Source organism: Pelecanus crispus, chromosome 1 (genome assembly GCF_030463565.1).
Source record: "Pelecanus crispus isolate bPelCri1 chromosome 1, bPelCri1.pri, whole genome shotgun sequence".
Taxonomy (NCBI): Eukaryota; Metazoa; Chordata; class Aves; order Pelecaniformes; family Pelecanidae; genus Pelecanus; species Pelecanus crispus.
This window is the reverse complement of record NC_134643.1, coordinates 99710112-99737594: the sequence shown is the minus strand read 5'-3', so window position 1 is coordinate 99737594 and position 27483 is coordinate 99710112. Positions and strand designations below refer to the sequence as shown.

The window sequence follows — 27483 nt, the reverse complement described above, 5'->3', positions numbered from 1 at the left end:
CTGAGCTCATTTCATGCATGATCAAAAAATGTAAAGAAACCTGTGACTGTCCTTTTTGGCTGTTTTGTGGTGGTCTTACAGCAGGTTGTTATGGTCTTTTTCATCTTGTTCACTCATAATTTGCACACTTTTACACCACCAAGGTCAATGCTTTCTGGAATCAGCATCCTGAAGTAGGACCTCTCTTGGGAAAGCGTTTCTTACCTAAACCCTTGCATATGCAAGCTTTGTCAGTTAGCAAGTGCCACCTTATACAGTAATCTCTTGGCTGTGTTTTCTATGTCTTTTACAGAGGTTGAAAACTGAATTGCCTTAAAAGGTCAGGTTGAAGAAAACTGGCCATTTTTAATTTCTCCACACTCTCCCTTCTTCCACAAGAAGTAGAAATTACAAAATTTAAAATCTTTTGTTCAGCTACTAGCTTACCAGAATGAGAGAATTTTCAGTGTGCTTTGTTAACCTTCCTCCCCCTCCAAGATTTTGGAGGGTTTTTTGGAACAGCTATTGCACAGATGCAAGAAGCACAATCACCTGAGTTTCTGATCCTTGCCTTTTTAAAGGTCATGCTGTCAGATGAATATATGCTGTTCTCAGAAAGCAGCCTGCCTCCTGTTTTTTGATCAAGTTCTGACATGGTGCTGTTTGCAACTATGGCCCCATCTTATTTAAATTGGTATGAACTGGGCATCAGCCTTGCATGATAGTGCTTGCTGGTCTTGGCCCTCAGTGCAAGGTCAGGTGGGGAAGAAGGCAAAGGTGTGAACTTCTGATTTGTTTTGGCAGGCAGTCTGCATGGATGGGGTTAATAAAGTGATGCATTTGTATGGATTGGACCACCACTTCAAAAGTGTAGGTAAGAACCCGAGGGGATGTGTAAATTGCTATCATAAGAAAACACTGAAATTTCTGGCTACAAGCTGATCATAAATCACATGGCTCCTGTTTCCAAATGTATAAATGCCTGATGGGAGATGAGGGTTAGTCATCAACACAGACAATGTTAACCAAATAGAAAATAGTCCTGCTTCTGCACCATTTGGTGTGAAGGGTGTGGGACCTGCCAGCAGTGTTTTATGGGTTCAGTATATTTTGTTTCCTCTAGAGTATTTGTTGAATGGCTGTGAGAGGTTAATTCAGGTGGTAATCTAAGCAGCAAATATGCAAGAAGAAAGGTAGTAACTCCAGGTTTTTGTTTTGTAGTTCTCAGCGAGCAATGCCAGTGCCTTTCACTTTGCAGTTGTGCTTTTGTCCGTGTTGAGATTAGCAGTTTGGATTACAAACTAGTTATCTGGAATGGGAGAGGGGTGTATTCAAGGTGGGGGGGAATGAGGAATTTGAAAATGGGTAAAAGAACAGTAGTGCCCTGGGGAGACCTGCTTACATGAAAGGGTAAGAGAGACAAGTGAGTAAGCTGCTGCATCAAAGCTGGTTTTATGTTGCAGTTTTCTGCTGTTGCTCAGATTAGAAGACGCATTCAGGTTTTCTTTTCAAGAACGCTGTCAAATCGGTTCTACTGTGAGCATTCACAACTGGTGTGTGGCTGTTGTGGCTGGGGACAAGATGGAGAGCAAGAGCTTGAGATTCTACTCGGGAGGGAAGGGAAGAGGTGCTGGGCCTGTCTCCTGGTACAGGTGGGTGATAGAGAAGAGAATTGGAGAGGCAGCAGATCCTGCATCACAATTAATGCAGACACTTGAGATCTGTATGTAAGCTGTATAATGGTTATGGGCATTTGGCCTTGTGACACTTCTCTGTGTTATTGTGCAGCATGCCTCTCCCTCCCTGCAAGACCAAACAGAGCAGAGTCTGGTACTGGGTTGCTGCACTTCTGTGTGTTTTGTTTGGAAGCTCTGCTGTGTCCCTCTGTGAGATAAGGGCACTTCCCTGAGGAGCAAATTTGACTCTTGCATTTTCCCTGTGAGATCTTGTGGCTGACTCCCACGTATCCAGCAGAGAAGAGAGAGAAGTCGTGTAAACCCCTGCTAGTGTGAGATCCTCTCACAGGAGCGGTCTCCAGCAGCCCCTGGTTCCTCAAATTACTCTGTCCAAATGCTAAATCTGCGCATGCAGAAATATCCATTTATATGTACACACACACGTGCATATAAACTCAGTGTATACAGTTCTTGGCTAAAGGCCGCAGAGGACTAATAACCAGCAGTATAAATATCTTCTGTTGAAAATTAAAGTGATAAAATCTTAATTAAGTGATTTGTTGTTTTGTTCTTGCTAACCATGTGGGCTTTTTGCTAGAAGTAATACTTGAACATACTGTACAATGCAATGGAAAATAAGAGGCATGGTCTTACATAACTGTGAATAATTCAGCAAGCTGAAAATTCACAGGAATTTAATTGTTTAAATACATTTTGCCACCAACTTGTGTCTGAAGTCAAACTAGGATGGTGTCTCATATCCATTACGTTGGAACTGAACTTTTCATCTCTCTCTTTTTAGACTGTTTTGTGTTTGGCGCTGTGCCAGAAAAAAATCCACATTAGTTACATTTCTTTATCCAAAGGTCAGTGAAATATTATTCCTGTTAATAATATCCTCATGGTCATTGTTTATAAATGTATAATCTTGAGTTTAGGATTACTGGAGGTGATGGGAGCAGTTCCTCCCTTGTCTTTTTCAACCCTAGCTGAGCCAAATTTCTATGTGGATATGTTGGTCTGCTTTTCCTGAATGCCATGTTGTCAATGTTACTGTTTCAGTCTCTTCCTATGACTGACTTATTGGTGCCCTACAGCTGTTGTTGGTGGAAAGGTTTTTTTGATTCTTCTAAAAAATTTATTTGTTTATTTTTGAATCTGGGAAAATGATTCTTATACTATTATTCTGTATTTACTAGAATGTTGAATACCGTTTGTTTTCTGTTCAAGAAAAGCGGCAATTGATCTGAAGCCAGATTTTTTCATGAATAACTGACGATATAAATTTATAAACCATGCAGAGATGGAAAACCTTTTCAGGCTTTTGTGTCAGAAGCAAAACCAAAATAAAAGTCTATTTTCTTTTCTTTTAAGCTTCTTTAAACATAAAACAATTATTGTATTGTCAAGTGTGAGGAATAAGAGTAAGTTTATCTGGCATTTGTTAGGTTGTAGAAAGAAACAGCTGTAGAGCAAATTTGGCTAAAAACACCCTCTGCTTTCAAAAAAACTAAAAAGATCTCCTCATAGCCAAGGAAGACATGGTTTCGATCTGTCACACTCCTCATAGGTTTTGCAAAGGAAGATGTATTACTACTGTTTTCTGTTTTGCTACACTTCTTCACCTATGAATCCTGTTCCTAGTGAGTAACGCTGTCCGGTCACCAAATTTTCCCACTACATTCTTAACCAAATTTGCCAAGAAACTTCATAAAGTTTAGGATAGATGAGTGAGTTGTGAGAGAACGCTAAAGGACCAGTAATCTTATAGATGCCTTCTCAAATTCACTGTATTTTCAACTGAGTTTTGGGAAGATCCTCTGTGTTCAGGGCTACAAGGCTAAACTGTCAAGGGTGAGACACACATGCTCTAGAGGAACTGGATCAGCAGAGATTTTGTAGGCAGATACAAAGGTACATTGTCATGGTGGCAAAGGGGGAATTTAAGTGGTCGGTTCCCATACTTTGTCACTGGTTCCACCTCTCCCTTGGTTTTTATAAATGTTAAAAAAATCCAAACAAAAACTAAACGGATCTCTGACTTAATTCGGGGGGATTTTGAAACTGAAATTGTGGAATGCCTGCCAATTACGGCATCCTTTGGTTTACCAAGATATACGAAGTGCCAGTGGTCCTTCTAGCCTTTCAGTTGCTCTCAGGATGTTTACCTTTGCCTTTTGGAATTGCTAAATCCAGTGGTGTTAGAAATCTTTTCTCTGCCATTCAGTGTAAGAAGGAAAAAGCATGTATAAACTTATGTAAAGTAACACACTGAACTTATGTTTTCAAGCTTTTTTGGACTTCTCTTCAAATCATTTCCATTTGTGCTGAAAGTTTCTGTGACATAATGCCACAATGTTCTAAAATAAATTAACCTCCACAGTTGAACTTTTATCTGTTTCGGATTACAGCCAGAGATTTTAACCTTTGAGCCTCTGAAATGAGTTTTGACCTTTTGCCTGACATGATTTTCTCTGAAATGAACTCTGTATCCTTCGGTACATTTCTGTTCAGAAAGCTTGGAAAACACTTAGTAGAAGAATTCTATTCATAATTTCTGCTTTTATTTTTATGATGATTATCTATACTGAGCAGTGTATTAAAAGATGTTTAACTGAATTCAAGAGGACACACTTACTTGGGAAAAACCCATATATTCTGATATGAAGGGATTTTAATATCCAGTGATTTGCACTGCAGGGCAGAAATGAAATTCAGATAACGTTGTTCAGAAAGTATGGCTGCTGCTGCAATATAATTAAACTAGAGGTTACTTAGGTATAATGTGAGAATATTAGATTTCTGCCTGGGTGAAGTTTCTAATGACAGCTCATTACAGTAACTACTCAGACCAAGCAGGTATACCTGTGACTCCCCCAGAATTAGTGGGAGCTGGATATGTAAAGGTGGACAGCTGTGCCATTACTGCTGAACGGGCCCTTACTAGCCATTGGTAAGATGGCCTCAATGAGACAAATGGGGAGGCATCTGTTTGTATGGGTTATGTTTTTCGATAACAGAAAGGAAAAAAGAAAAAAGATGGTGGTGCCAAAAATAGAAGGCTGATTATCAGAGTCTGAGTTAGACAAAATCATGTCTGTCTGTGTGTTTAAAGCCCCTAGTGCACAGTATAAGTGAGGATCATTAGATACCTGTTTTTATTACGGACCCCACTGGGCCCTGGACTTTGTTCTGCTGTCACTTACAGTTGTGTTAGATTCTAAACTTAGAGGTCATCTGCTTTCTTTCCCTGAAGTCAGTGAGATAGTTTGTGCTGAATTTGGTGGGAACTGTGGTTAAATATCAATTACATGTTCATACCTCTCCCATAGGCTTTTCGTAGATATCTTCTTGCCATTGCTCAGCCTTTGTTTGAATAGCATCTCGCTGGAGGGCCTCTAACACCTTCTTGGGAGTAACAAAGCCATATTGTGCTTCAAGCAAAGCCAAGTCAATTTTTTCAGCCTTAAGTACTCCTATAACTTCATCTTGAGCCTGAAGAAACACAAAGTAAGGTTTTACTTTGTTAAACTCTGTATATGTATTTACAGGTTAGCTTTCTACTTTTGATTTTAAGAAAACTAAAAAACTTTTTAAAGACTGCTGTGTATGTTAAGTGCCGCAAAATAGTCAGTAACATGAAGACAGTCAAAAAGCATGGGGGAAGTATTGGTCTTTGTATTTTATTAGTTCTGCATAAACTCCAGCATCTTCAGAACCCTCATCAGTGCTTAAGTACTTTGTTAGTGATTAGATCGCATTGCTGTTTCTGGACCAGTGTGTAGCATTCACAACACAAAATTTCAGGGCAAAGTGTGACTTGTGGTATTAGAAGCTGATTTTAAATTGTTAGTGAAAGATGTTAGGATGGTTCTTGAAGCCTGGCAGTGTTGCACATTCTGTATATTCTGGGTGCAAAGGTGGCTTCTGTAGTTTAAACCTGCCTGGGGTCATTTGCCTCTGTTGTTACACTGAGCTTGTTTGAGCAGTGAACGTAGTGGGGTGTGCGGTGCAGGGGATGTGACCCTTTGCAACAGGCATTCCAAAGCCATGCAATAATGGCAGTTCTTTAAAAGAAGATTAATTGCCTTCAAAGCTGGCAGTGGGGTCCTGCGTGCACATATATGTATGCGTGCATGTGTGAGACCATGCCTTATGTGTTTATAGACATGTAGATGTGCACACACTCGTGTACGTGCCCTCGGGTAATAAGCAACCATGCAGCATGAAGTTTTTTGGAAGTACCTGCTGTAAGGGTATTCTAAATTTGTGAGAGCATACTAAAAAAAGTGCATTTTAAAAGATAATGATTAAGAGAAGGTAGTGTTATCTGGTTTCCAAAAATCATATAGTTTCATAAAGAATAGCCTAAAATGTGCACTATACTTCTCCTTTTTTCACGTCACTGCATTTGTTTCCTTAATCTTACAAAATATCTGGTTATATCCTGTTACCAAAGAGTAGATACAATATGTTCTCAGGTATGTTTTCAGTATGTTCTTCTATGTATGCATTTCAGAAATTCTTGCGCAAGCTGGCAGGTGCATATACCTTCTTCCTATCATACAGCATTGCTCTCTAAGTCCATGCTCCATGCTGGAGAAACATGCTGTGTGTATTTGCAGTATTTGAAATGATATGTAGATTCTCTTTGTGCTTTAAAAAAACGAAAAACAAAATACACAAAACAAAAAACAAAAAAACCCCAAAGAAACCAAACCACCATGAACACTTCTTTGCTATAAAATTACTAGCTCCTAGACATTAAGTTGGAGGTGACAGAATACCGGCTGCAAACATTGTGCTAATTGTCTCGACGTCCCACTTCTAATGATAATGTTCTTTCATGAGAATATCTGATTATGTGAGTGTTTCCACTGCAAGGGAAACTGGTTTAGGTCACCACCACCCCTAGGGCTGTGTCCTATCTCTGGTTTTCCCTGCATCCTTTGCTGGTGGAGGTTGCCCCCTGTCTCCATTGTGGTGATATAGCTACATGAATTGTCTCAAAACATCCATTGTCTACAGTGGTTTCAGTTAAAAACAAAACAAGGTACATGCTAATCCTAGAAGGGTAGAATAGGAAGGGAGGAAATCAGAAAGAGGGATGTATTGGGAGAGGGTAACAGTTTCAGTCTGACTGCTCTTGGCTGGAGCACTTCTGTATCCCTGTTTGTGACTGTGTTTAAAAAAAAAAATCTATTTCTAATCCTTATCGTAGCGGAAAAAACCTGGAAGAGTGATCTTTGTCCATCTTAAATGTTCTGGAATCAGAGAGTAATGGCATCTTACTTTGAAACTTAATTATGGTTGGATTGACAGCTGATCTTCAGAGATTTGACTTGGCATTACAGAAGGTGGAAAATTAGGAATAAAAAATGACTTCTCACTTTTTTTCATTCATAATGCTTCCTTTGGAATGTCGGACATGATTTAAAATGTTCATGTCAGGCTCATTGTTTTCCAGTTTCTCATTTTACTCTGTTCCAGTTTTAAATCTTAAGAATTGAAGTGTGTGTGTGGTTTTTATATATATATATATATTTTTATATATATATATTTGTATTACACAAGTGTAATGAAGTGTATACATAATATAAATATATATACACACACATCTCTTTTTTGAGGGGAAGAGAGAACTGTTTTGGAGTGTGTGACATCTGAATTTTAATCTAAATTGAGAAAGGGCAAGTGAGCAGGAGAGAAAGGTTTCACAAACACAGAAATCGTTCCATTTGCATAATGAAAAGTTCTGTAGAAGTTTGCCTTGGATCTACCCCCAGAGATTGGTACATCTATCAAATATTCATACTGCATGTGTGTTCTCTTAAGCAGGTATGTATTATTACTTAAATATATATACATGTGTTAAGAATGGAACGACCCAGGTACTGTCTAGGTAATAAACTCTGAAACCATGTGATACACCCATTTATGCCATTTTGGCCAGTTTGCTCTTCCCTCTGCCTGTGAGCAGTTTTAAGTGGCCACGGCTACTTCTGTGCAGTCAGCCTGCCACAGAAATATTCTCCCTGCTCGCTGGAAATCTGGTTCCCACTTCCTGAAATTACGTTTGACCAGGTTAGGCATCATTTACCACTTGGCAGCTGGCTTCTTTTCCAGATAGAAAAATGCTCGCTCTTCAAAATCCAGTATCTTGTGGGCTGAGTGGCATGCAACACTTATGCTTCATATTATGGGAAATAAAATGGCTATTTTGATTTCTCTAGCAAAGTATGTTAGAATATTGTTGCGTGAGTTACTTCTTGTGATCTGGCACATACTGATTCATAGGGAGTAACACTCATGACTTCATAGGAGAGGGGAGATAAGAAATAATTAAGTAACAGGTCTTAAAGGTCTCTAATGTGTTCTCCATACAGGTTTTACAGTGACAAATACTTTGTACTCAAAGTACTTAGAATGGGACAGCACAATAGGAAAGTTCTGTGAGTTCTGTGCTCTGAGAGTTACGTGGTCCTTCACAGTGGACCAGGCGTGTTTTTAGCATGATACAGGTGCATTGTGAGTAAATTTTATTTGCATTTAGGGATGGTGCAAAGATCAGCTTTTCTGGCTGATAGCTAGAATTTGTGGTTTTATGTACTTTGTAGTTTATATTTGTCCTTCTGTATCGAATTAGGTAGGGCATTTCCTTAACATGAAAGCAGCATGTGTTTGTGGTACATTGGGGATGGGGGGGTGGGGAGGGTGTTTAATCTGGGACATAAAATAAGATAATAAATCACCTGTAATTCACCCTCGAGGACACTAAGAAGAAATAGCAAGTCATCACGAGAGAGATCCTCTCTTTTCTTGAAAGAACTTCTTTGTTTTTTCTCTGCCTTAGGGCTTCTTAGGATGGTACTGGCTTGGGCTACATCGTCCTTCTCCTCCTGCCTTCTTTGCACGGTTCCTCTCCCACTGTAACCAACCTCTTCTTTATGGTGGTCTTTTGGCTTTTGCTGGCTCAGCTTTGGTCTGGTTGGGCTTTCTGTGCTGTTACTTCTGGAACGCATGGTTTATATCTCTGAAGCTGAAGGAAGGTGGGGAAAAAAGTAATTGTTTTAACTAGCAGAGACTATAAAACTATTACCATAATTTATGGTGGGTATTATTCCTTCCAGACTGGTAGTTTTCCCTCCCACACAAGGCTGTTCGTCATTTCACAAAAGCTGACAACCTTGTGTAAGCCAACAAGGCTGGGCTGTGATCCCTACTCGATGTCTGTAATGAAGTGAGTCTTAACTGGTCTTAGGCAGTTGTAACAATTCTCTCCTCAGTATTTGCAAAGGCAGCAACTTTAGCAGCAGTACTGTGCACATCACCGCAGACCACGTTTCCCATTTGAGAAGACAGTGCTTACCTCACCTTTCAAGTAGATAGTTATTGTGATGAGGCAAATTTAGATTTAGAAGGTTTTCACTAGGAAGATCTTTGTGTTCCAATTTCATAATGTCCCAGCCCTTACTGTATAGCCGTGTTTTGTTTTCCTTTGTCTTTCCAAGGGAGAGCACAAAAGCAGTCCTCCACTACAGTGAGTTATGCAGTTGCATTCCCCGTGTTTGGCAAAATATAGGGGTTAGCACTTCCAGACTGCAAGGGATGAGCCTCGTTGTAAACACCCACTTCCCAACACCCCCCTCCCCCCAAATCAAACTACCTTCCTGATCATGGTGTCCCCCCTGATAACCATGTAGTATGAAACCTTACTACTTCTTTAGTGCTAGACTTTAGCACTCTAGAGGTGTTAGTACCGGGCCAAAGGGAGACCTGTCCTAACTAGGCCCCTTTGAAGTGCCACTGTTCAGTAAAGATACTCTAATTCCTTTGCAGATAAATGACTAACACTGTATGAATATTGGCTAACCTCAGGAACTGTTTTGCTTATCACCACTCAAATTAAGATATAAATAGATTATAGTCCACCTCTACAGGAAAACTGTGGTCATGATACTGTCTAGCAGATGAAAGCCTGATCATGTGATTCAAAGGTGAAATTAAATGTTTTCCAAATACAAATAAGACAGAATGTTTCGTACTAAACCACAAAGCTAATTGCTGAAAGGTCCAGAAAATTGCTGTGGCCTACGGTAGGCAGGAGATGAGCGTGCCGCTGCTTTTTCACCTCACAAATCTGTGGCTGATAAAGTTCTTTCAGAGCTCTCCCTTCTGCCAGGTTCTGACTCAAAATCCTAAACTCTGTGACTGCACTCCTTAACTGTGTTAATTGTCCACTGAACACTACAAATACTTCCTTTTGTTGTTTTTCTGCAGGAACAGAGGAGGTGGAAGAAGCTTTTGGTTTGTAATGGATGATGGCTGAGATTGGGGAGAATTTATCAAAAACATTACAAGAAAAGCAAATGACATTTTCTATAATGCTGAAGTCTTTTCTAGTCTAATTTAAAGCACTCATAATAGCTTGTATTTCATAAGGAAAAACTTGTTTCTCCAGGTATCCAAAACCCAAGGTGCATCAGATTTGCGCGGCAGTGTGTACTGGAACTGTTTCGTGAAGCTGTGCATCAACAGTGTCAGGTTAGGATGGGAGCTTATTACAGTGCATGTAGGAAACCAGGAGTTGGTCATAGGAGGCTGGCAGTGATGTTAGCTCATGATGATTAGTTTAAGTTGGTGCTCATCCTGTCCTTTCAGTTGAATGTAATTTCTCTTTATTCACTGGGGTCTGCTTATTAGGCTTACTCACCTTTTGCATCTTGCTTACAGAGTATTACTACTTTGGAAGAAGACCGTTGGTTTTCTTTGAGTGTAAAATGCTGAATGCCTGCTTGGCTTTTGCATACAGTCAATAGCTAGTGTTCATAAAATCAAATGCAGGCCTTGTGAGTTAAATCAGGTAAATGAACATACTCTGAGCTTGTCCACGTGCTCTGATGCCACAAGCACAGGATGCTATGAAAAGCAGAAATAGTCCAAGAAGTCCTTCCATTTTTCCCCTCATGTGTGCCAGATGCAGCAGCAGTCTCGATTGGACATAAGCTACCGTCAAACTTCTTGACAACAAGTGTCAATATGGTATTCCTTACGGAAGGGAAGAGGAACCAGTGCATGAGGAAGAGATTTGTACCTTTTCAAGCTTTTTGAGTTGGCTGCACCTGGAAACAGGATCCTGAACTTGAAAGGACAGCAGTCTCAGTGATCCTGCCAAGGACACCCTTCCCCACATTTTCTCTTACACTGTACGCATGCTGTGGGCTTCAAGGCCACATGCCACACACAGTTTTCACAGCTGCAGAGGGCTAGCTGCGACTCCCTTTTAAGCTTGTCATGCCTACTTCTTAATCAGGTAGATCAGTCCTTATTGCACTGGCAAAAAGCACTTGGTCCCTGAGAAGGCCAGCTGCCAAATAGGTTACCCTCCTATGGAGATGGTGCCTTTGCAGCATCCCGGAGTGGATTTTTCTGCTTTTCTTGTTGAGCAGAGTTGTTACATACACTTTACCTGCGTTCTGTTCTGGCACTTCTGAATGCCAGTGCCTACTATTGAATCTGCTAATGCAAGTACTTATCAGATTTAGCAATTTACATGAATAATTAGAGGTTGAAGTGTCATACTAAATGTATGCTTTAAGCACTTTTTTTATTGGTACTTGAATGTAGCTGACAAGAGAGGCACAAACACTCTGGTATTAGTCGGCTGCCTTATTCATGTGTTCTTTGTTGATATATTTAAGGCTTCTTGTTATGTGTACATGGACTGGCATTCTTATTAATTGTAGTGTTGTCTGTTTACATAAGGATGTTAGTGCTAATGTGGTCATCAAAGGATGTACGTATGAGTAACAGAAGGGCCATTCAAAGCTTCAAATTACCACAGACTGTGTAGTGGCTGGTGCACCAAGCAAAGCGGGACCTCAGAAATGGACAAAAATAAACATCTCATCTACCTACCTTGAAACTCCTCACCACCTTCAAGTTGTCAGACCCCCTTGATGTGGCACCTCCTAAGGGACTAATGCTCAAAGTGCACCTGACATTTTGGACAGAATATCAGCTGGTGTGTCATGCCCTTGCACCATGGCAAAAAGATGATCCATTCTAATCCAGAGGATGCTGGTTTTCTGCAATGTTATTAAGCCCCTGAATGGCCCTAGTGTAACGTTCAGGATAGAAGCAGTGTCATTTGAAATTTTCCAGCTGTGTGTTTTGGTATGTTGGGTTATTTTCTACTTTGAACACCTCTTGCCATGTTCTTGAAGGTTAATGAAGAACAGTTTGGGGTTTTTTTCCCCCCAGACTGTTAATAGGCTCATAAAATTTGTGGATATCAGTTGTCTCTTGGCACCCAAAAAGGTGTCTCATCCCTCCTGAGCCCAGGCTCTCAAGATAAGACTAATGAGTGGAAAATTTCCCTTTTTGCATATCTGTGTCTCAGCTGGTTTTCACTTTAAATCACATATTGAAGGGGTCTGTGTACAAGAAAGCTGTCTTGCAAAAAAGAGGTAAGGAAGACATGTTCCTTCTTGTAACAGGGACTGTAGTTCACAGAGTCTCTGTGGTTTCTCCTGGAGGACTGACTCTTGCATCTTGTGGCATACTTCTGTATAGAAGCTAATTTAAGCCCTGTTTCTCTGTACCACCAAAAAGGATAACAATATAAGATACCTTAGAAAACAGTAAACAACTGCTAAGAAAGAAGGCGGCAGGTGTGAAGATTTGGTTGGGTGTGTGTGCCTTGTGCTTGTGTTCTTTCACCTGTTTTGGATCAATTACTATGCAGCAGGGATTGTAGCTACATGAACAGAAGAAACAAGGATACTTGTCAGCATTTTCGTATGATACTTTATGTACCATCTAGGCAATATCTGCTTGCATCAAAAATAAAAGAAGATTGAAAGGGATCATCCAGATCATGAAGTCACGTCTCCTGAAATCACAGACCACCATGCAGTGGGTACTTTAAATAGAGATTAGTTTACTGTGAGTGTGTTAATTGAAGAGCACAAGGCCTGTGTTCTGCACTATTGTGCTTTCCTTCATGTTATGAGGGGTCTGTTTTACTGAAGATTTTGCAGTGGGATGTTGCTTGAAGTCACAAGGTGATGGTTCCCATGCTCATCAGATTCAGTGCAGCTTGGTAGACTGGTTCCAGACTCAAAATGGAGTAAGGGTAGGTTATGTTGAAACATTCTGGTAAATCAAATTATTGCAAGTAACATACTCAGCGAAGTTTGAATCTACTCTCAGTGTTCATGTTCTTGTTCTTTTTATAGTTTGTTTTCTGTTCCGTTTTTTAAAGAGCTTGCTCATCTCTGAATGCGTATGCTGTTCTTCTGCATATAAAGGAGAAATTTTCCTCTCCTTGCTGATGAGCAAGTAATCTGAGGGATCAAAATATACTTCCCTGAAGAGCCAGATGAATAAATGACCAAATGTTTCTGTGATGTTAGCTTGGTCTCCACCCTCTCAATCATATTCTGAAGGAGATGAAACTGCATTTGTCTCTTTGGCAGCAGTGAACAAGCAGGTGGTTCAGAAATCCCCACACTTTTGTGGGAAAGACTGAAATACCCTTCAGAGATGACTTCACCACAGACACCATAGGGTTTTAAGAGGCATCCCCCCCTTTTTTTTTTTCCCTCTGCATCTATTTTTTTTCTTTAGTCAGTGATTGACTTATGAGCTAACAAAATCACTGACAGGACCAAATCTTGCCGTAATCCCAGGGTAAGGATCCTGAATAGTTAAGAACTTGCCATTTCTTCCAAAAATCCGTGACTAAGCAAGGAATTATGTCTTTCTGGTTTTTAACATCCCTTAAAGGGGTATGGCAATGCTTTTGATTTGCTGAAATTGATAGGACTCCTACCAACAAACTGACTTTTAAAAGGAGTTGAGATGCAATTGCTCAGCACGCCAATGTAATGGGAGAGTGCAAAGCACATGGTGTCTTTTGGAAAGAGGTCTGCAGCCCTCTGCCCATCACTACAAATGTGGTTTGGGGCAAGAAAAAAGGTGGTCTCACCTTAGTTACTACAGGGCTACAGGACATTTATTCCTTTCCTGTGTAGCAAAAGCTACTTTGAAGCATCATGTTCAGCTTAGTGCCACACATACATGCCTGAGGAGAAATTAATCTCCTGTCTCTGTTCTTCTGCTTTCTTGTGTGGCTGTGTGCCAGGTAGTATCCAGGCATGCAAAGGGGCTTTTGGCTAGGCCACATCGTGTCCTCCCACCAGAGAAGGCAGAAGGTTTGTCTTGTTCTCCTTCTGTAGTCCTGATGTGGCCTGTGGCCAGCAATTGAGCCGTGCTGAACCATGGGAGAAGATGAAAAATTCTGCTTATTAATTGGAATCACTGAGCCTTTTCTGGAACTGGTGCCTTCTGACAGAATGTGTTTAGGCCTTTCATCCTTCCCCTGAGTGGGAATACATTGCTTTGTGGTAGATTTGTACCACTTCCAAAGTTACAGCCCTTCCTTTTGGGTAGACTGCTTTAGTATTTTCCTGAAAACTGTTTGCAGCGGCTTCTGTCCAGAGGGATGTTCTGTTGTACCGTGGCTGACTATCTCATTCAGGCTGTCCTCTTACTCACAGTAGACTCTTGTGCTGTTTTGGTGCATAGGCTGGGCAGTAAGGGAGAAGAAACTTCTTTCCTTTAATTCTTCACCCAGGGACTCTGGGATAAGTAAGTGTTTCCATCCTGGCATGGAAATTGCAAGATTAAGCTGTTTGTCTGGGAAAACTGATGCAGGAGTGCTTACCCATGGAGCCTGATGCACCTGTTGACATACAGAGTTGCAGGGAGTCAAGCAGGAGAAAGAAAATAAATTAGCAATCTGTTTCCCCTCTCACGGGATCTTGTCAAGTCTTGGTCTTTGAAGACCTTGGGGGATCCTGCAAGAACAGCAATTATTCAAATGGGAAGAAAATCTGGATTCAACAGAGGATGTAAACACTCCTAGACAGGAAAATGCATGGTTGAGAATTGGATGTCATTTTTGTGCTGGTCGTGGTTTATGCTCATCTGACCACAAGTCAGGTTTCTCATCCTTTTGAGACAGGGAGCCTCTTCTGAGACAGTAAGATGCCTTTTGGACTGTGTTAGAGTGAGTTGTCATGTTACTCTGCTGATGGTAAAGGTGCTGTGAAATTTCCACCGTCTGTTGTCTCCTCCTCCCCCTTCCAATCCTGTAGTGTTTTGCACATATGCAATGATTATGCTTAGGTAGGATCTTCCCAAGTCCCTTTTGCGTATGAGGTCTGTACAGGCATACAGGTGTCTTTAGAAGGCTGCATCTGTGTGGGAGGTTTTCACCAGGTCGTTTTGAAGAATGTATCTGTGTCAGTTGTCTATCATTTCAGTACTGGTGTGTGAACTTGTGATCCAGTCTTCACTCTTGCAATGTCTCTAACTACATACACACCCCCCCACCCCCACACACCCCCCATGGTATTTTGTGCCTGGAAGTAGAGAAAAAAGCCTGTATCATGTGGCCAGTTGCTGGTTTTATGGCTCAGAGCTCGTCAGGCCCTTCCTGTAGATTAACCGATCTCAGCCCATCTCCTACTGGGGCTCATGCGGTGTTTGCCCGTGTATTTGAGTTCATTCTGTGGCAGTGTAAAGCATGCCCATTCACAGTGCTCTGCATGAAAGCATAAGCTGCTCTCTTGGAACATACTTGATGTTTTCATATTCGGAAAATATGGTTAGGAATGTATACTCCTATTCAGAGATGTCAAATCTTGTTCTAAGCGGGGTTCTTCAGATGGTCCATAAAACCAAGTGGTCTCCGTACTAGACCTCTTCGTGATGATCTGTCAGAAAATCAACAGTTTGGGCTCCCTGCTGCATCACATACTATTTCTTTGGCAAAACTGGGTAGCTGTTCTGAAATCTGAAATGAAGAACTGGATTCCACAGAGTTTCCAGCTCAGAAATCAGTACTTTGAGAGTTTTCTGACATGGGCTGACTTTGCCTTGACTCTGGTTATACCTTGGAACAACTTCTGACCGTACCTAACACTCAAAGGTGCTCGCATAACTTTTTCCTTCTACTAAACCCTTCTTCTCTCTCCTCCACAGGAATTCAGCTTCTCCTAGTTTGTAGTCCAGCATTTTGCTAAGTTGATGGTAGTCTTAGAAAATTACAGTGTATTTATATATATACAACAAATAGGTTAGACACAGTAGATTTGTTTGAGGTGATTTGTCTTCTCAGTGAGGTACTACACATGCCACAAGGCCCCAAAGTGCAGCTAAGATTTTAGTTTTAGTGGGAGAATGACTCTGAAGTTATATGTGCACTATAGCTTCAATGTGCTGCTGCAGGGTGACAACACTACTAGCATCCCATGTTTTCATGGGTTCAAAAGGTTGAGGAGGAATCAAAATAGCTAGAATTTCTTTAACTTTCTACTTCTGGGAATTGAGGGTTGTGGGGAATTTTACACAATTACACTGAATTGCTTCTGAGAGATTAATATGGGGAACTTTTTGTCTGTCTGCTTCCTTGAGTTTAAGCGGTTTTTCTTTTTAAAGTAAAATGTTTCACACTTGTTTTGTAATTAGATACTAGAAGTGGATTATTTATAAGGATCAATGCAAGAGAGATTTTTGGTGCATGTGAACAAATGCTGCTGTAACATCAGGTAGATCTAAGTGTTTCAAAAGGTAAACTCTGCAATGCCATATTTTCTGTTTCTCTTTCTAAATAAAAATATGTGAATCTTGCAGTTGTCTGTATGACAGGTTTTTATTGGTAAAGTACACTGAAATAAAACTCAGCTGCTCCAATTTAATTTATATGAATTTGCTTTCCAAGTTATAGAATTTTCTCTTTTTATGAGCGTAAGAAACAGTTAACGTTATTTAATACAGTGCTTGTGGTTTAATACTTATTATTCAGCTGCTGTAATTTTGGCTCCAAAGTACAATTACTCTGTAATTACAGCATTATCCACAGCAAAGATGGGAAATAGTGCTGCATGAAAAGAAAATGTTCCTATCTCAGAAACTGTGTATCTAAACTCATCTTTTTTCCTGAATATCTTGAAATTGACTGGACTGTAGACATTTCCGTAGCACAATAATTCAGCTCCAATTTAGGTTAAGTACTGTAGTATATACGACCAAGTATATTTTTAAAATTTGAAAAAAAAAAACCCAACCAAAAAACCCCAACCTGGATTAAAGAAGCTGTGTAGAGAGAAGTACAATGGAGCCTGGTTTTCTGTAGATCTATACCTATAGAAAGTCAAAGGCAGCAGCTGCTGCTGTGGATGAGTTTGGATCCCACATTTCAGTTTTTCCTTACTGTGGCTGTCTCTCAACTCTGCAGGCACCAGTTTCCCTGAAATCTGTAGAAATGTCAGTATCTTGCTCTCTCTCTCTCTCTGGCTTGTTTGAAATTGGCGGTGGTTCAGGATGGGACCCCTGGATAGACAAAATGCTCAGCCTTGTTGCTGCACCACAGAAGCAAGCTCAGTCTATCTTTAGGAATACACTGGAAACTTTAGTTGGCCTTTTCCCAGACTCATCTGTCACGGGAGGTATTCATGAAGCTGAAGGGTGGCATATTCAGGTTTGCGAAGCAAATGGTTTTTTGCATGGTGTGTAAAATGTTTCTATAAATCCCACAGGCAATAGCTAAAGTATGGTATTTGAAGACTTGAGAAGGGGCTAGCTATCTATTTGTAAAATAACAATATGCAAGATTGAAAACAAAAGGAAAAAAAGCCCCAAAGCAAAAGCTTTTAGGTTCTGGGTTTCAGGACAGGCTAAGATTTTTTGTATGGCAAATCACACACCTTCTGGCTACTGAATGGTGGATGTGGGTTTTTTTTGTAACTTTACTGAAGCTTTTACTGGCTTTTATTTATGTTTTGCAGGTTATTGATCTGATCTAGTTTGTACATTCATATCTCATTTCTGATTCTTTCACATGAGATCCATGCACCTCTTGGGTCAATACCTATGTTTCTGGCTTTTGCTTTTCCTCTTCCTTCTAGACACTTACTAAATGAAATCTTATAGAGGCCCTGGTCAAGATTAGTATCTCCTTGTGCCAAACATGGTGCAAACATACCTGAAAGTATTGTCTCAGCAATGGAATTTTGTGCAAGTATATGACAGTTTTGGCAGAGTTTAAAATTCAGGGGAAGTTTCTCAGTGCACAAGGCTCTCTAAATGCTCCAAGTGTTTGTCTGTCTTCCAGCTGGCAGGTATGTGTCCTCCCTTCCCCAGGTTAACATGCTTTTGGTAAATGAGGAACCCGCAAAAGCAGCTATTTCTGTCTTCCTGACAATATAGGTTATTGTCCACACTTCTTTTGCTGTCCTCAGCAGACCTGATGTAGCCAAAATGCCATTATTGTGTGGTAACCTTATAAATTATTCAAGGTGAGCTTTGTGATATCAGGTTTAAAAAAAAAAAAAAAATCCTATTGTTATAGTGTTCCCTCCCACTTTCCAAAACTTCCTGTCACCCGCAAAATGGGAACACTTAATGTTCTATTTTAATCATCTAAGCAGAATTAAAATACTGTCAATTCAATATTTTTCTTCCAACGTTTTTAGTAGCATGACAGATCTCTTAATTTTCAAATTATTTTTCAAAGTAATAAGAAGCAAAACACAAATATAATGGAGACGTCCGTAAGAATAAAAGACAAAAGAAGTTCACACAGTCCAGTGTAATTTTTACATCTCTGACTTAAGTGATTAACTTTCCCTAAACATATGCACATGTGTGTACAAACACAATTTCAGTGGCCAGTGTGTCTTCTATAATATGGTCCTTCCTTTCTGATGGAAGGTAAATTAACTCTGGCAAAGAAGTGCTTGTGACAAACCATCTTCTTGGGTGCCCTTAAACATGCTGGTAATGTGGTATAAGGTCATTTTGAAAGCAGCCTATAATCACAACTCTCCAAACAGAGTCTAATTGAAGAAATACAATGTTATGATGATGTTAGTTATAATAGCTGTGGGCAAAAGAGAAGCAAGAAACCAATGGTGGCACTTGGATTTCAGTGTGTGTGTGTGTTTGTACACACACACATATAACATTTTAAAGAATGTATTTGTGTACTAAGCGTGTGTCTATGTAATTCTCTTGTGCTTGGTGTACGTGTCAAATCCAAAATAAGTCATCTTTTATAAGCTTTCAGCAAAAGAGCAGTAGTACACTGCATTGAAGTACCTTGCTTTTGTTTTCAATGAAAAATGTAGGGTTAGTAAGCAAGAATTATCTAATATATGTTATCCCATGTAAGTTAATTTGTTACCCCACAATAATTGGTCTGGGTGTCCAAGATCCAAACTTCTTAACCCTTGCCATCTTCATTTCCATTCTACTTTTTTTTTTTTTTGTGGTGTTTGCATGGAGTGCCATACATCCATGAGTCATGAAATAGGCAGCAGAGACCACAGTGAGGTCTATACAATAAAAACGTACACCTTCAAAGTAAGTATACATTAATTTTCTTCAAGGGTATTTTTGACAAGCATAGCTTTGTTGAGACATTTCTTTGTGTGGGAGTGTTCGCCTCAGCATTGCTTTTCCCCACACATGAAAATAAACCACAGACTTTTAAATATCCTGAGAAAAGTTTCTTCAAAGAAAGATCAAAAGTCTTTACTAATGTCTGAGGAAGTTGCATGGCTGCCTCTCTTGTGAACTCATGTCTATGGAGAGCTGGCTAAGACAATCAAGATCATTATTCCATTGATTTGATCATTTGCAACCTACTCTGAGAGGACATGCCTTGTTTGGAGAGGGAGGAGGTTGGGGAATCCACAGATGCCCCCTAATTTTACCAAGACAGGCATGAATAAAATAATTTTTCAAAAACAACTCTGTTGTTTTTCCTGCTATATTGTGTGGGATGCTCTACTTCAGGTAATTGTCTTTGGCAGTGCATGTTCAAGAGTTCTGTGTAAGAGTGAGTTGACTGACATTTTTAAATTTAAATTTTAAAACACAATTTTATCTGCTTTTGTGCGTATTGAAGTTACATGAAATGTCCAGATATGGCTTTCAGGGCTTCACACAAATTGTATATCTAATTTTTTTGTTTGTTTGCTTGGTTGGTTTTGATTTGGTTTGTCTAAAAATCTCTTTGCATCTGTTTTTCCATCTAAGCAACACAAAACACATATTGTCCAAACTTTGAAAGTTTCCCTAATGTGGAATTCCCCACCTTTAGACAGCTTTCAGGAACACAGATTAATTTTTGTTCTTCCTAAGCCCTGGGTTTACTTTCTTATGTTTTTCTAAATGTCTGTTTGCCTTCATGAACTTCATCTTTTATGCTTCACACCAAATCTTTATGTGCTGTCTGATAGCATAGAGTACTTAACTCATAGAAGCTGCAGAGAATAGCATTTATTTTGGAAGGATTTTACTGTTTTTGTCATGCTGGCCCCAAGCATCTGTGAACAACACTAGGTAGGACTTCAGGCTTGTATCTAAACCTAGGATTTCTGAGTTGTTGGTATGGGATTTTGTTTGTTTGTTTGGGTTTTTGTTTGCTGTTGTTTTAAACCAAACCTCTTCATACCATCCTCATCAATGACTATATTCTTCTGCTACCTAGAAATCAGATAGTAATCTTTCATTGGTTTATCTGATCAGAAATGAAATCACTCAGGTTGCTTTTATCCTGGATTTTAGGGTTTTCTTTTAGCTGTGGACCGGATTTTCCTTATATATCATAAAGTTCGGATTTTTATTGCATTTTGTGATTTGGTACTTTGCGTTCCTGTAGTTGGGGAAATACTGAGGTTTTGTTTGTATTCCATAATATGAAACTAGTGTGATTGCATGTTGTTGTTCTCCTTGCTTTCTTTTCTCATTAATGACAATACCTAAGTATGTAACAGCAGGCTAACATTTTTTTCTGAGACAATCTTTAGTTGTGCAAGAAATCTGCTCTGGCATTTCCCTCTTCCAACTGCAGCTACAAAACAGCAACACGTGGACGGTGGTAGAAGATTCCTCACCCCGCTCCCCACACCCATGTTATCCATGTTTAATATCCAAGAGAAGAATTTGGTTAAAGTAGGTAAATATCCTAAATCATTCTTTCCCGAGAGTTTAATGGAAACAAAATACCTCTTAGAGAAAATCTCTGTCTCTCTCAGATCTCCAGTCCTTCACTGTAACCTTTCTGTGCAGAATTAGACCTTATTTCCTATGGAACAGAGATTTTAGGTTTTGGGGTTTAGTGAAGGGAAGGGATGCCGCCATTGGTTTTGTTCTTATTTATCTTGGTTCTACCTGTAGATTTTGTGGCAGGACAATTTTTTTAATTATCTGGTGCACGTTCACCTCAGCACAATGAACATAAAGAAAACAAGAGCTTCCAGGTAGATTGTCAAGTCAGCTTTGTAGTTCATTTTTAGTTTTTGAAGAATTTTTTTTTAAGATTGATTATTGCCTTGAATAAGCCAAAGTAAAATTACGACTTTGAGTGGTGGCTTATATTTTTTATATTGTTGATATTAATTGGTGACTGTGGCTATATGTGTCTGCCAGGAAAATGTGAAAAGCACAAAATTTGAAAAGTAACTGTACACAGTGAAATTAATTTTTGTATGTGTTCAGATTACAGGTTTTACTAGCCATGACATTCGTTATTATTTATTATAATGGCTTACAGTTTTGGACCTTCAGCTCCCATAGGAATATGCCCTGCTCTGATGATGCAGCTCTGGAAAATGCAATAAAAATGCACTGGTAACCGCAGCTTTCTAATAGGACATTTCTTAAAAGCAGTGAAGTTAAATTGGCTCCTCACAGAAAAAAGGAAGTAGAGTGGAGGTTGGTGAGCCAGGTAGATGTACCTCCTCTGTGTCCCTGGTTATGGTTTCAGGTTTTTTTTTCCCCCCTTGTTTGAAATTCGGTCTTGAGGCCATCATTTGTGCTTTGGCATAGGACAAGCGGAGAAAATTCATATATTCCTTTCATTGCTACACAAGGACCCTGCAATTTTGCTATGTAAGGTTCATATGTAAAGGCAAATGTTGATTTGTGGCTGCAGCTGTGACTTCACCCTGGTTTTGATTATACTGTAGCTGAGTCCTTGGGGGTGAGGGCAAGGCATGCTTGAGAGGTGACTTAGAGCACATACTGTTGTTCGTTCTCTTTGGTTTTCCACTTGTTCAAAGAAAATATAGCTGTGGCTAGTTGCTAGCCCAGTGGCTAGTGAGAGTTGAGGAAACAGATTTTGCTGATGTAAATGGATGCATCTGTACAAGTATTTTACAAGGTTCTGATGTTCAGAGAGGTCCTAAGGGAACACTAAAGTCTGGATGCCTCCTTCCCCATCCCTGCCCCTCTAAAGGCCTCTCTGAAAAGCCCAGTTAAAACACCTGTTTATCCTTTTGGAAGAATGGTAATTAAAATTAAAGCAAAACCTTGGCATTACCCAGCTTAGCGGCTCGGCACCAGTTGTCCTGTGTTTTGTTGGAGCTCTGTTACATGTGTGTTGGTGCTGGAGAGACTTGCAGAAAGCTTGTCCACCTGCCTCTGAGATGGCCAGTGATACAGTGTGGATGTAGGCAGCAGCAAGGTGGGACCTGAGGGACACAGTAGGGACCCTTCTGCTGCCTGTGTTCAGCCCTGCAGTTATCATGGGAAGATTAGGGAAGGAACTGCTCCCAGAGCAGCAGGTATCATAAGTGGGTTGATCTACCAGGAGAGTCCTCTTGGAGTTGCTTTTTTTGGTCTCAGTGGCAACTATATTATGTTCCTACTGGTGTTTTCCTGGAAGCTGAGGACAGGTCTGCAGTTTTTTAGGTGTGTTAAGGAGGGCACGGACACGTGACTGTAAATGTTTGCATTTAACATGCAAGTCCTTCCTAGCAAAGCAATGAGTCATGTCCTGCAGGCATAGAGCGCCTCCTTAGAGCTGCTGTGTAGTAAGACTTCACTGAAACTGTTTTATCTGAAGCTAATATTTAGCTCCTGAGAGCACCATGCCTCTTCTGCACATAAATAGTGCTAACTTGCTATACATTAAGTCAGTGGATTAATGCCAGTTCTGAAAGTACCTGTGCACCTCGTCATCTGAACGTATCCTCCTAATTCTGTGTTATATAGGTACAGGCATCTCTCCTAGACATACATGAAAAAGACACTTCCTGGTTAAACTTCTGACATGTAAGTTTGCTTGTGAACATTTGCTTAGCATTAAAAAAAATAATAATTCCAAAGCAGCCCCCTGTTTGATTTCTGAGTGGTTGTAAAGGAGTCATTTTAACGCACAGCAGGTGTGTGTGTAGTGATCAGATGTTCCCACATTAATAGTATTTACGTTCTTTCTCTAAGAGGATAATTTTTCTTAGCACACTGTTCCAATCAATTCTGTTTTGAGTGAGTAAGTATTTTAAAAGTGTTAACAGTAGAATGGATTTACCTTGATTAAGATGATACACAGCCCTGAATAGTTAGTTGTCCCTATATATGCAAGTAATTCTATTTGAGGAGTGATCAGAGATCCTAACACTTCTCTGACACCAAAATGTTAATTTTTCTGCTCAAATAAATTTCTGGAGATAAAAGAAAGGAAAGAGTTTTAAATGAAAGGCTAGAAAATCTGTCCTGCATCATTTAATACCAAATACCAAGTAAACATCAGAGTGCATATGGTGGGGTTCTGCAAGCTTTCCTTGTGCAGGTAAGCCCATTAAAGTCTGTGGGGCTGCATGTGTAAGATTGGATTACAGGGTTGGGGACTGTATTTTGTGACTCTTATTGGTAGTATAACTCTGAGTACATGCATTTTCCTTTAAGTATAGTCTGGCCAGTCTCAAAATGTAGCATTTTTAAAGGTCTGTTGTTAACAGAAGCATATTCATTAATTAAGGAAAATCTAGAGATGGTAAGATGTTTTCTCCTTACTTTAAAGTTTAGTCATTTTCTTGCCTATAGCCTTAAAAAAAAAAAAAAAAGAAAAGAGGGAAAAAAAAAAAACCCACAAAACAAAACATAAAATTCACAGGGATAGGAGAAGGGGAAGGTATATTCATGATACCTGAAGTAAAACTGACTGTCCATTTTGGCTTTTAGGGTTAGACCTGAAGAAAAAATAAGGAAGAAATGCATATGTATGGTAACAGTGAGGTAGATTGTGGCTCATAACACTGGTATTAATAATGACAGCAGTACCATTTTATCATACATGTTCATCATTATTTTCTTACCTTGCATGAGCCTAAGACAAACTATGTAGGTTTATCCTCAAAGTATTTGCATAATGAGATTGGTTTTGTCATCATTTCAGCTTCATGCAAATTAGAGCTGCAGAGCTGAAATGTACCCATCTCTTTAGGCTAGTTAGTGATTTCTTTATGATGTATATGGTTCCTGGCAAATGCTTCAACGTTACATAGCAGTGCTTAAGCACCAGGATTTGTTTCAGGAAACTGAATCAAATTGGAATAGTTTTAACTTGTCTTTCTACAAATAAGCCAAAATAATTGATTTTTGCTGACCATTGAGAGAGTTAAGTAAAATCTTCAGTCTTTGAAAATAGCCTTTTGCAAATAATATGTTCTAATTTTAGTGCTGCTTTTTTTGACGAATGATATTTACAACTTCTTAATGTCCTGTTAGGTCCTAGACAGAGTTCTTAAATGCCACTGAAAAAATTCACAAAAGTGATCATTCAGAAACCTGATCATCTTTGCCTTACCACATTTACATTGCGCATTTCAAAATGAAGTTGTTGCGAAAAGGGTGCACTGTATTTTTTTTTTTTTAGGCTCTGAATGATGAAAAAGCCTTATGGCAAATTCTTGTTCTTGTGGTGTTCTTCATACATCTCTTAAACTAATATTATCCCAATTGAGATCCTTTGTGTTCTGCGATCAACAGCATTTGTCAGAGGTGTATGATTTTAAGGATCTGGACTAGATATAATTCAGTTTAGCAAGTTAAACTTGATCCTAACTGCTTACTATTGTTCAGGGCCCGTAAAAATAGTTTGGAGGCTTAGTCAGAACTACAGTAATAAATGTAGTGAGCAAGCTTTGAAAAAAAATATTAAGAACAGGATCCTGTGAAGTTATACAGGCCACCTGTGCAAGACGTAACCCTGTGGAGGTTTAAGGCCGTCTTCCCAAAGGGCTTGTACAATACTTGTAAGAAACAGCTTTGTCGAATTTGCAGCTGCCTTTTTAAGCATGGACCCTGGTCATCTGCTCCCCAGCTTGGCAGGTACAACAAAGGCATCGTTTCGGCCATCATCTAACTGCTGGAGCAGCGGTGCTTGCCAGCACTGCTCCTAGGGGTACCGCCGGCCCTCGCCATGCTGCCTGCCCCAGGGTGGGCAGCCCTGCCTGGCTCCAAGTTTGCTGCTGTGCGCTGGAGCACAGAGCGCCTCTGCACCTGCTAATCAGCTGCCCTAGGGGCAGCAAGACTGCCTGGGAGGGTGAAGGGACAGGAGAATCTGTCAGGAGGATGGCAAGAAGCCCTTGGCAAAACATGTAGGGCAATTTTGGGGAAGTGGCCACCAATGGTGGCATTTCGTTTTTGTTTTACGGAAGCTATGCGTGCAGGTTGAACTGGACAGACCATCTGGAAGCCTGTGAATAACACTGTGCCCTATTGTGGGACACAAACGAGGCTCCTATGTATTTACATACATAAAATACATATATCTTTTAAAATGTATAAGTATATACATATGCAGACTTACTCCACTGTGAGGGAAAATTGTAAAGGCTGAGACCATGACACCTTGTAAAAAAGGATGATTCTTTGTCCAGAATCAGATACTGTAAGATAAAAGTTTGCTTTCAGATATGCAGAGGAGAGTGCGGGAAGGTTTTTACACTAGCTGTGCATACATGCTTAGCCTTGCTGGCTGTAGACCGTGAAGAGGGATAGGGCTATCAGAGGGCACTTCCACAAATCCAAGGCTGGATTCCTGTTCAGGAGAAGCCCTGCTTTCTCCATGAGGTGTAGCAGAAGACTGAAGAGACTGGTTGGTTAAGTACCTAAGTATTGAGGTATGAAAACTTCTTCCTTCCCTGTTCTGCACTCTTCCTTCCCAAAGGAATCAGTGTTGCTTCTCAAAGATGTTGAACTGCTTGTTCAGTGCAACATAGCAGAATTTGTTTTGCTGAAGCCCTGCAGAATTGATGTCAGAGTTGTAGCAAGAAAATTATTAAAATAGATGGCTTATCAGCCTATTTAATTAGGTGCTTCTGATGGTATCTCTAAGAAAAAGTCCTGAGGTAGTTAATTAGCAACTGTTACTCAGCAAAGAGGGCTTGTAGGGGATCCCTCTTTGTTGTTCTGGGAATACTTCAGCTCAGTCTCTAGCACTGGTCAGAAACCAGAGGGCTTTAACAAAGCAAGTAAGCTAAACCGGAAAGCATCATTATCCCTTTGTGTAAACATATTTTGGGTATTAGATGCAGTTGATTCCCTATCTTCATAAAATGCGAGGTAGCACTAGATTACCTATGCACCACCTCCTACGACTACTAAGACCATGACTGTTCAAGTGGGAAAGAAGATCATAGAATCGTTTAGGTTGGAAAAGACCTTTAAGATCATCCAGTCCAACCATTAACCTAACATTACCAAGTCCACCACTAAACCAATTAAGGGTAGAGTAGCAACCCCACGCTTCCTGGCTTGGTGGCTGGATCATTTATAATGAAAGTAAAAACTAGGGATCATTAAGGTTGGAAGGGACCTCTAAGATCATCATTCCAATCATAAACCCAAAACCCCCATGCCCACTAAGATGTGTAAGAGCCATCTGATTTAGGACTCTGATATCCCAAGCGGCACACATGAAGTAAATGGAAATAATTATTTTCTCATAGCATGATAATTGGGGGACACTCAGTGAATCAGGTTGCCACAGAATTGAAACAAAGTACTTCATTGCACAGCACATGGTCAAACTGTAGAGGTCAGTGCCATAAGATATCATGAGGCCAGAGGTGTTAGTCCATTCAGTAAGGAGGTTCGCAGAGGATCAGTTTGGTTGTGGTAGTTTAGCAGGATGTTCTGGAGGCAGCTTAAATCTTTAAATGGCAGCTGAGGGCATGCTAGGAGAAGGATCACTCTGTTGATGCTCCCGTTGCTCTCTTTGTCCAAGCATCTGCTTTTGGCCCCTGTCAGAAAGGTTGTGGAACTAGTTCAACCTCTGGCTTTCCTCATGCATTTATCCTGTAGCACAGGTGAGACCCTAGACTATTAATTCTTCAGTGCTTTTTAAAGCTAGGTAGTGAAATACATTTTGTTGCAATCCACTAATTATTTACAGCAGGGAGTCAGGCCCATGTGATACTTTATATATCAGAAGTTACAGCTGTCACAAGTCATTATTTCCATTTAGAATAGTTAATTCATCTTTCCATGAGTTGTCAAGAAATCTCACAGTGGGAATGAAATTTTAGCTCATGTCACCATTATGTAAGAGGAAATACATATGGAGACAGGACATTATGTTTGGATACATGTGTTTTCAGTTGAACTGGGTTGTCTTTGAGAACTTTTGTCTCTGAAGTGTTTTGAGTGAATTTAGTATTTACTTGTCCATGGCTAGCCTCAGCATGGTAGTTGTGGAGGAAGAAGGCTTGCTCTTACAGAAAAGATACACTTCAGCTTAGCCTCTCAAATGTGGCTAGGTCCTAATCAGGAAAACCAGCTTTTAGTGTGATAGAAGAATTTCTAGGAGATTTCAGTCTTCTTCTCCATGCTATAACTGCTGCTGGTGATGCTATTCCAATCAGTGTTTTAACTGACAATTCATTTCTGCTGTTTTCTTTTCATCTGTATAGTAGAAATTTGCCTTGCTCTTCTCTAATCTGCTTGTCACAGTGGTCTGTTAGAG

At 40.0% G+C, this 27483-nt stretch overlaps 2 protein-coding genes across 3 annotated transcripts in view; one reads left to right on the top strand and one right to left on the bottom strand.

The window, feature by feature from the left end:
• Positions 1 to 8677, bottom strand: part of FILIP1L (filamin A interacting protein 1 like) — an 86475-nt gene extending 77798 nt beyond the window's left edge. Inside the window, exons 1-2 of one of the 2 annotated variants that reach the window (XM_075723899.1) lie at positions 8408 to 8677; positions 4977 to 5150 (exon numbers count right to left, since the gene is read on the bottom strand). In XM_075723899.1, the coding sequence (XP_075580014.1) occupies positions 4977 to 5150; positions 8408 to 8677 (444 nt within the window). The remainder of the gene's footprint in view (positions 1 to 4976; positions 5151 to 8407) is intronic. The other variant, XM_075723907.1, reaches the window with a different exon arrangement.
• Positions 1 to 27483, top strand: part of CMSS1 (cms1 ribosomal small subunit homolog) — a 252112-nt gene that overhangs the window by 81966 nt on the left and 142663 nt on the right. The window lies entirely within an intron of this gene.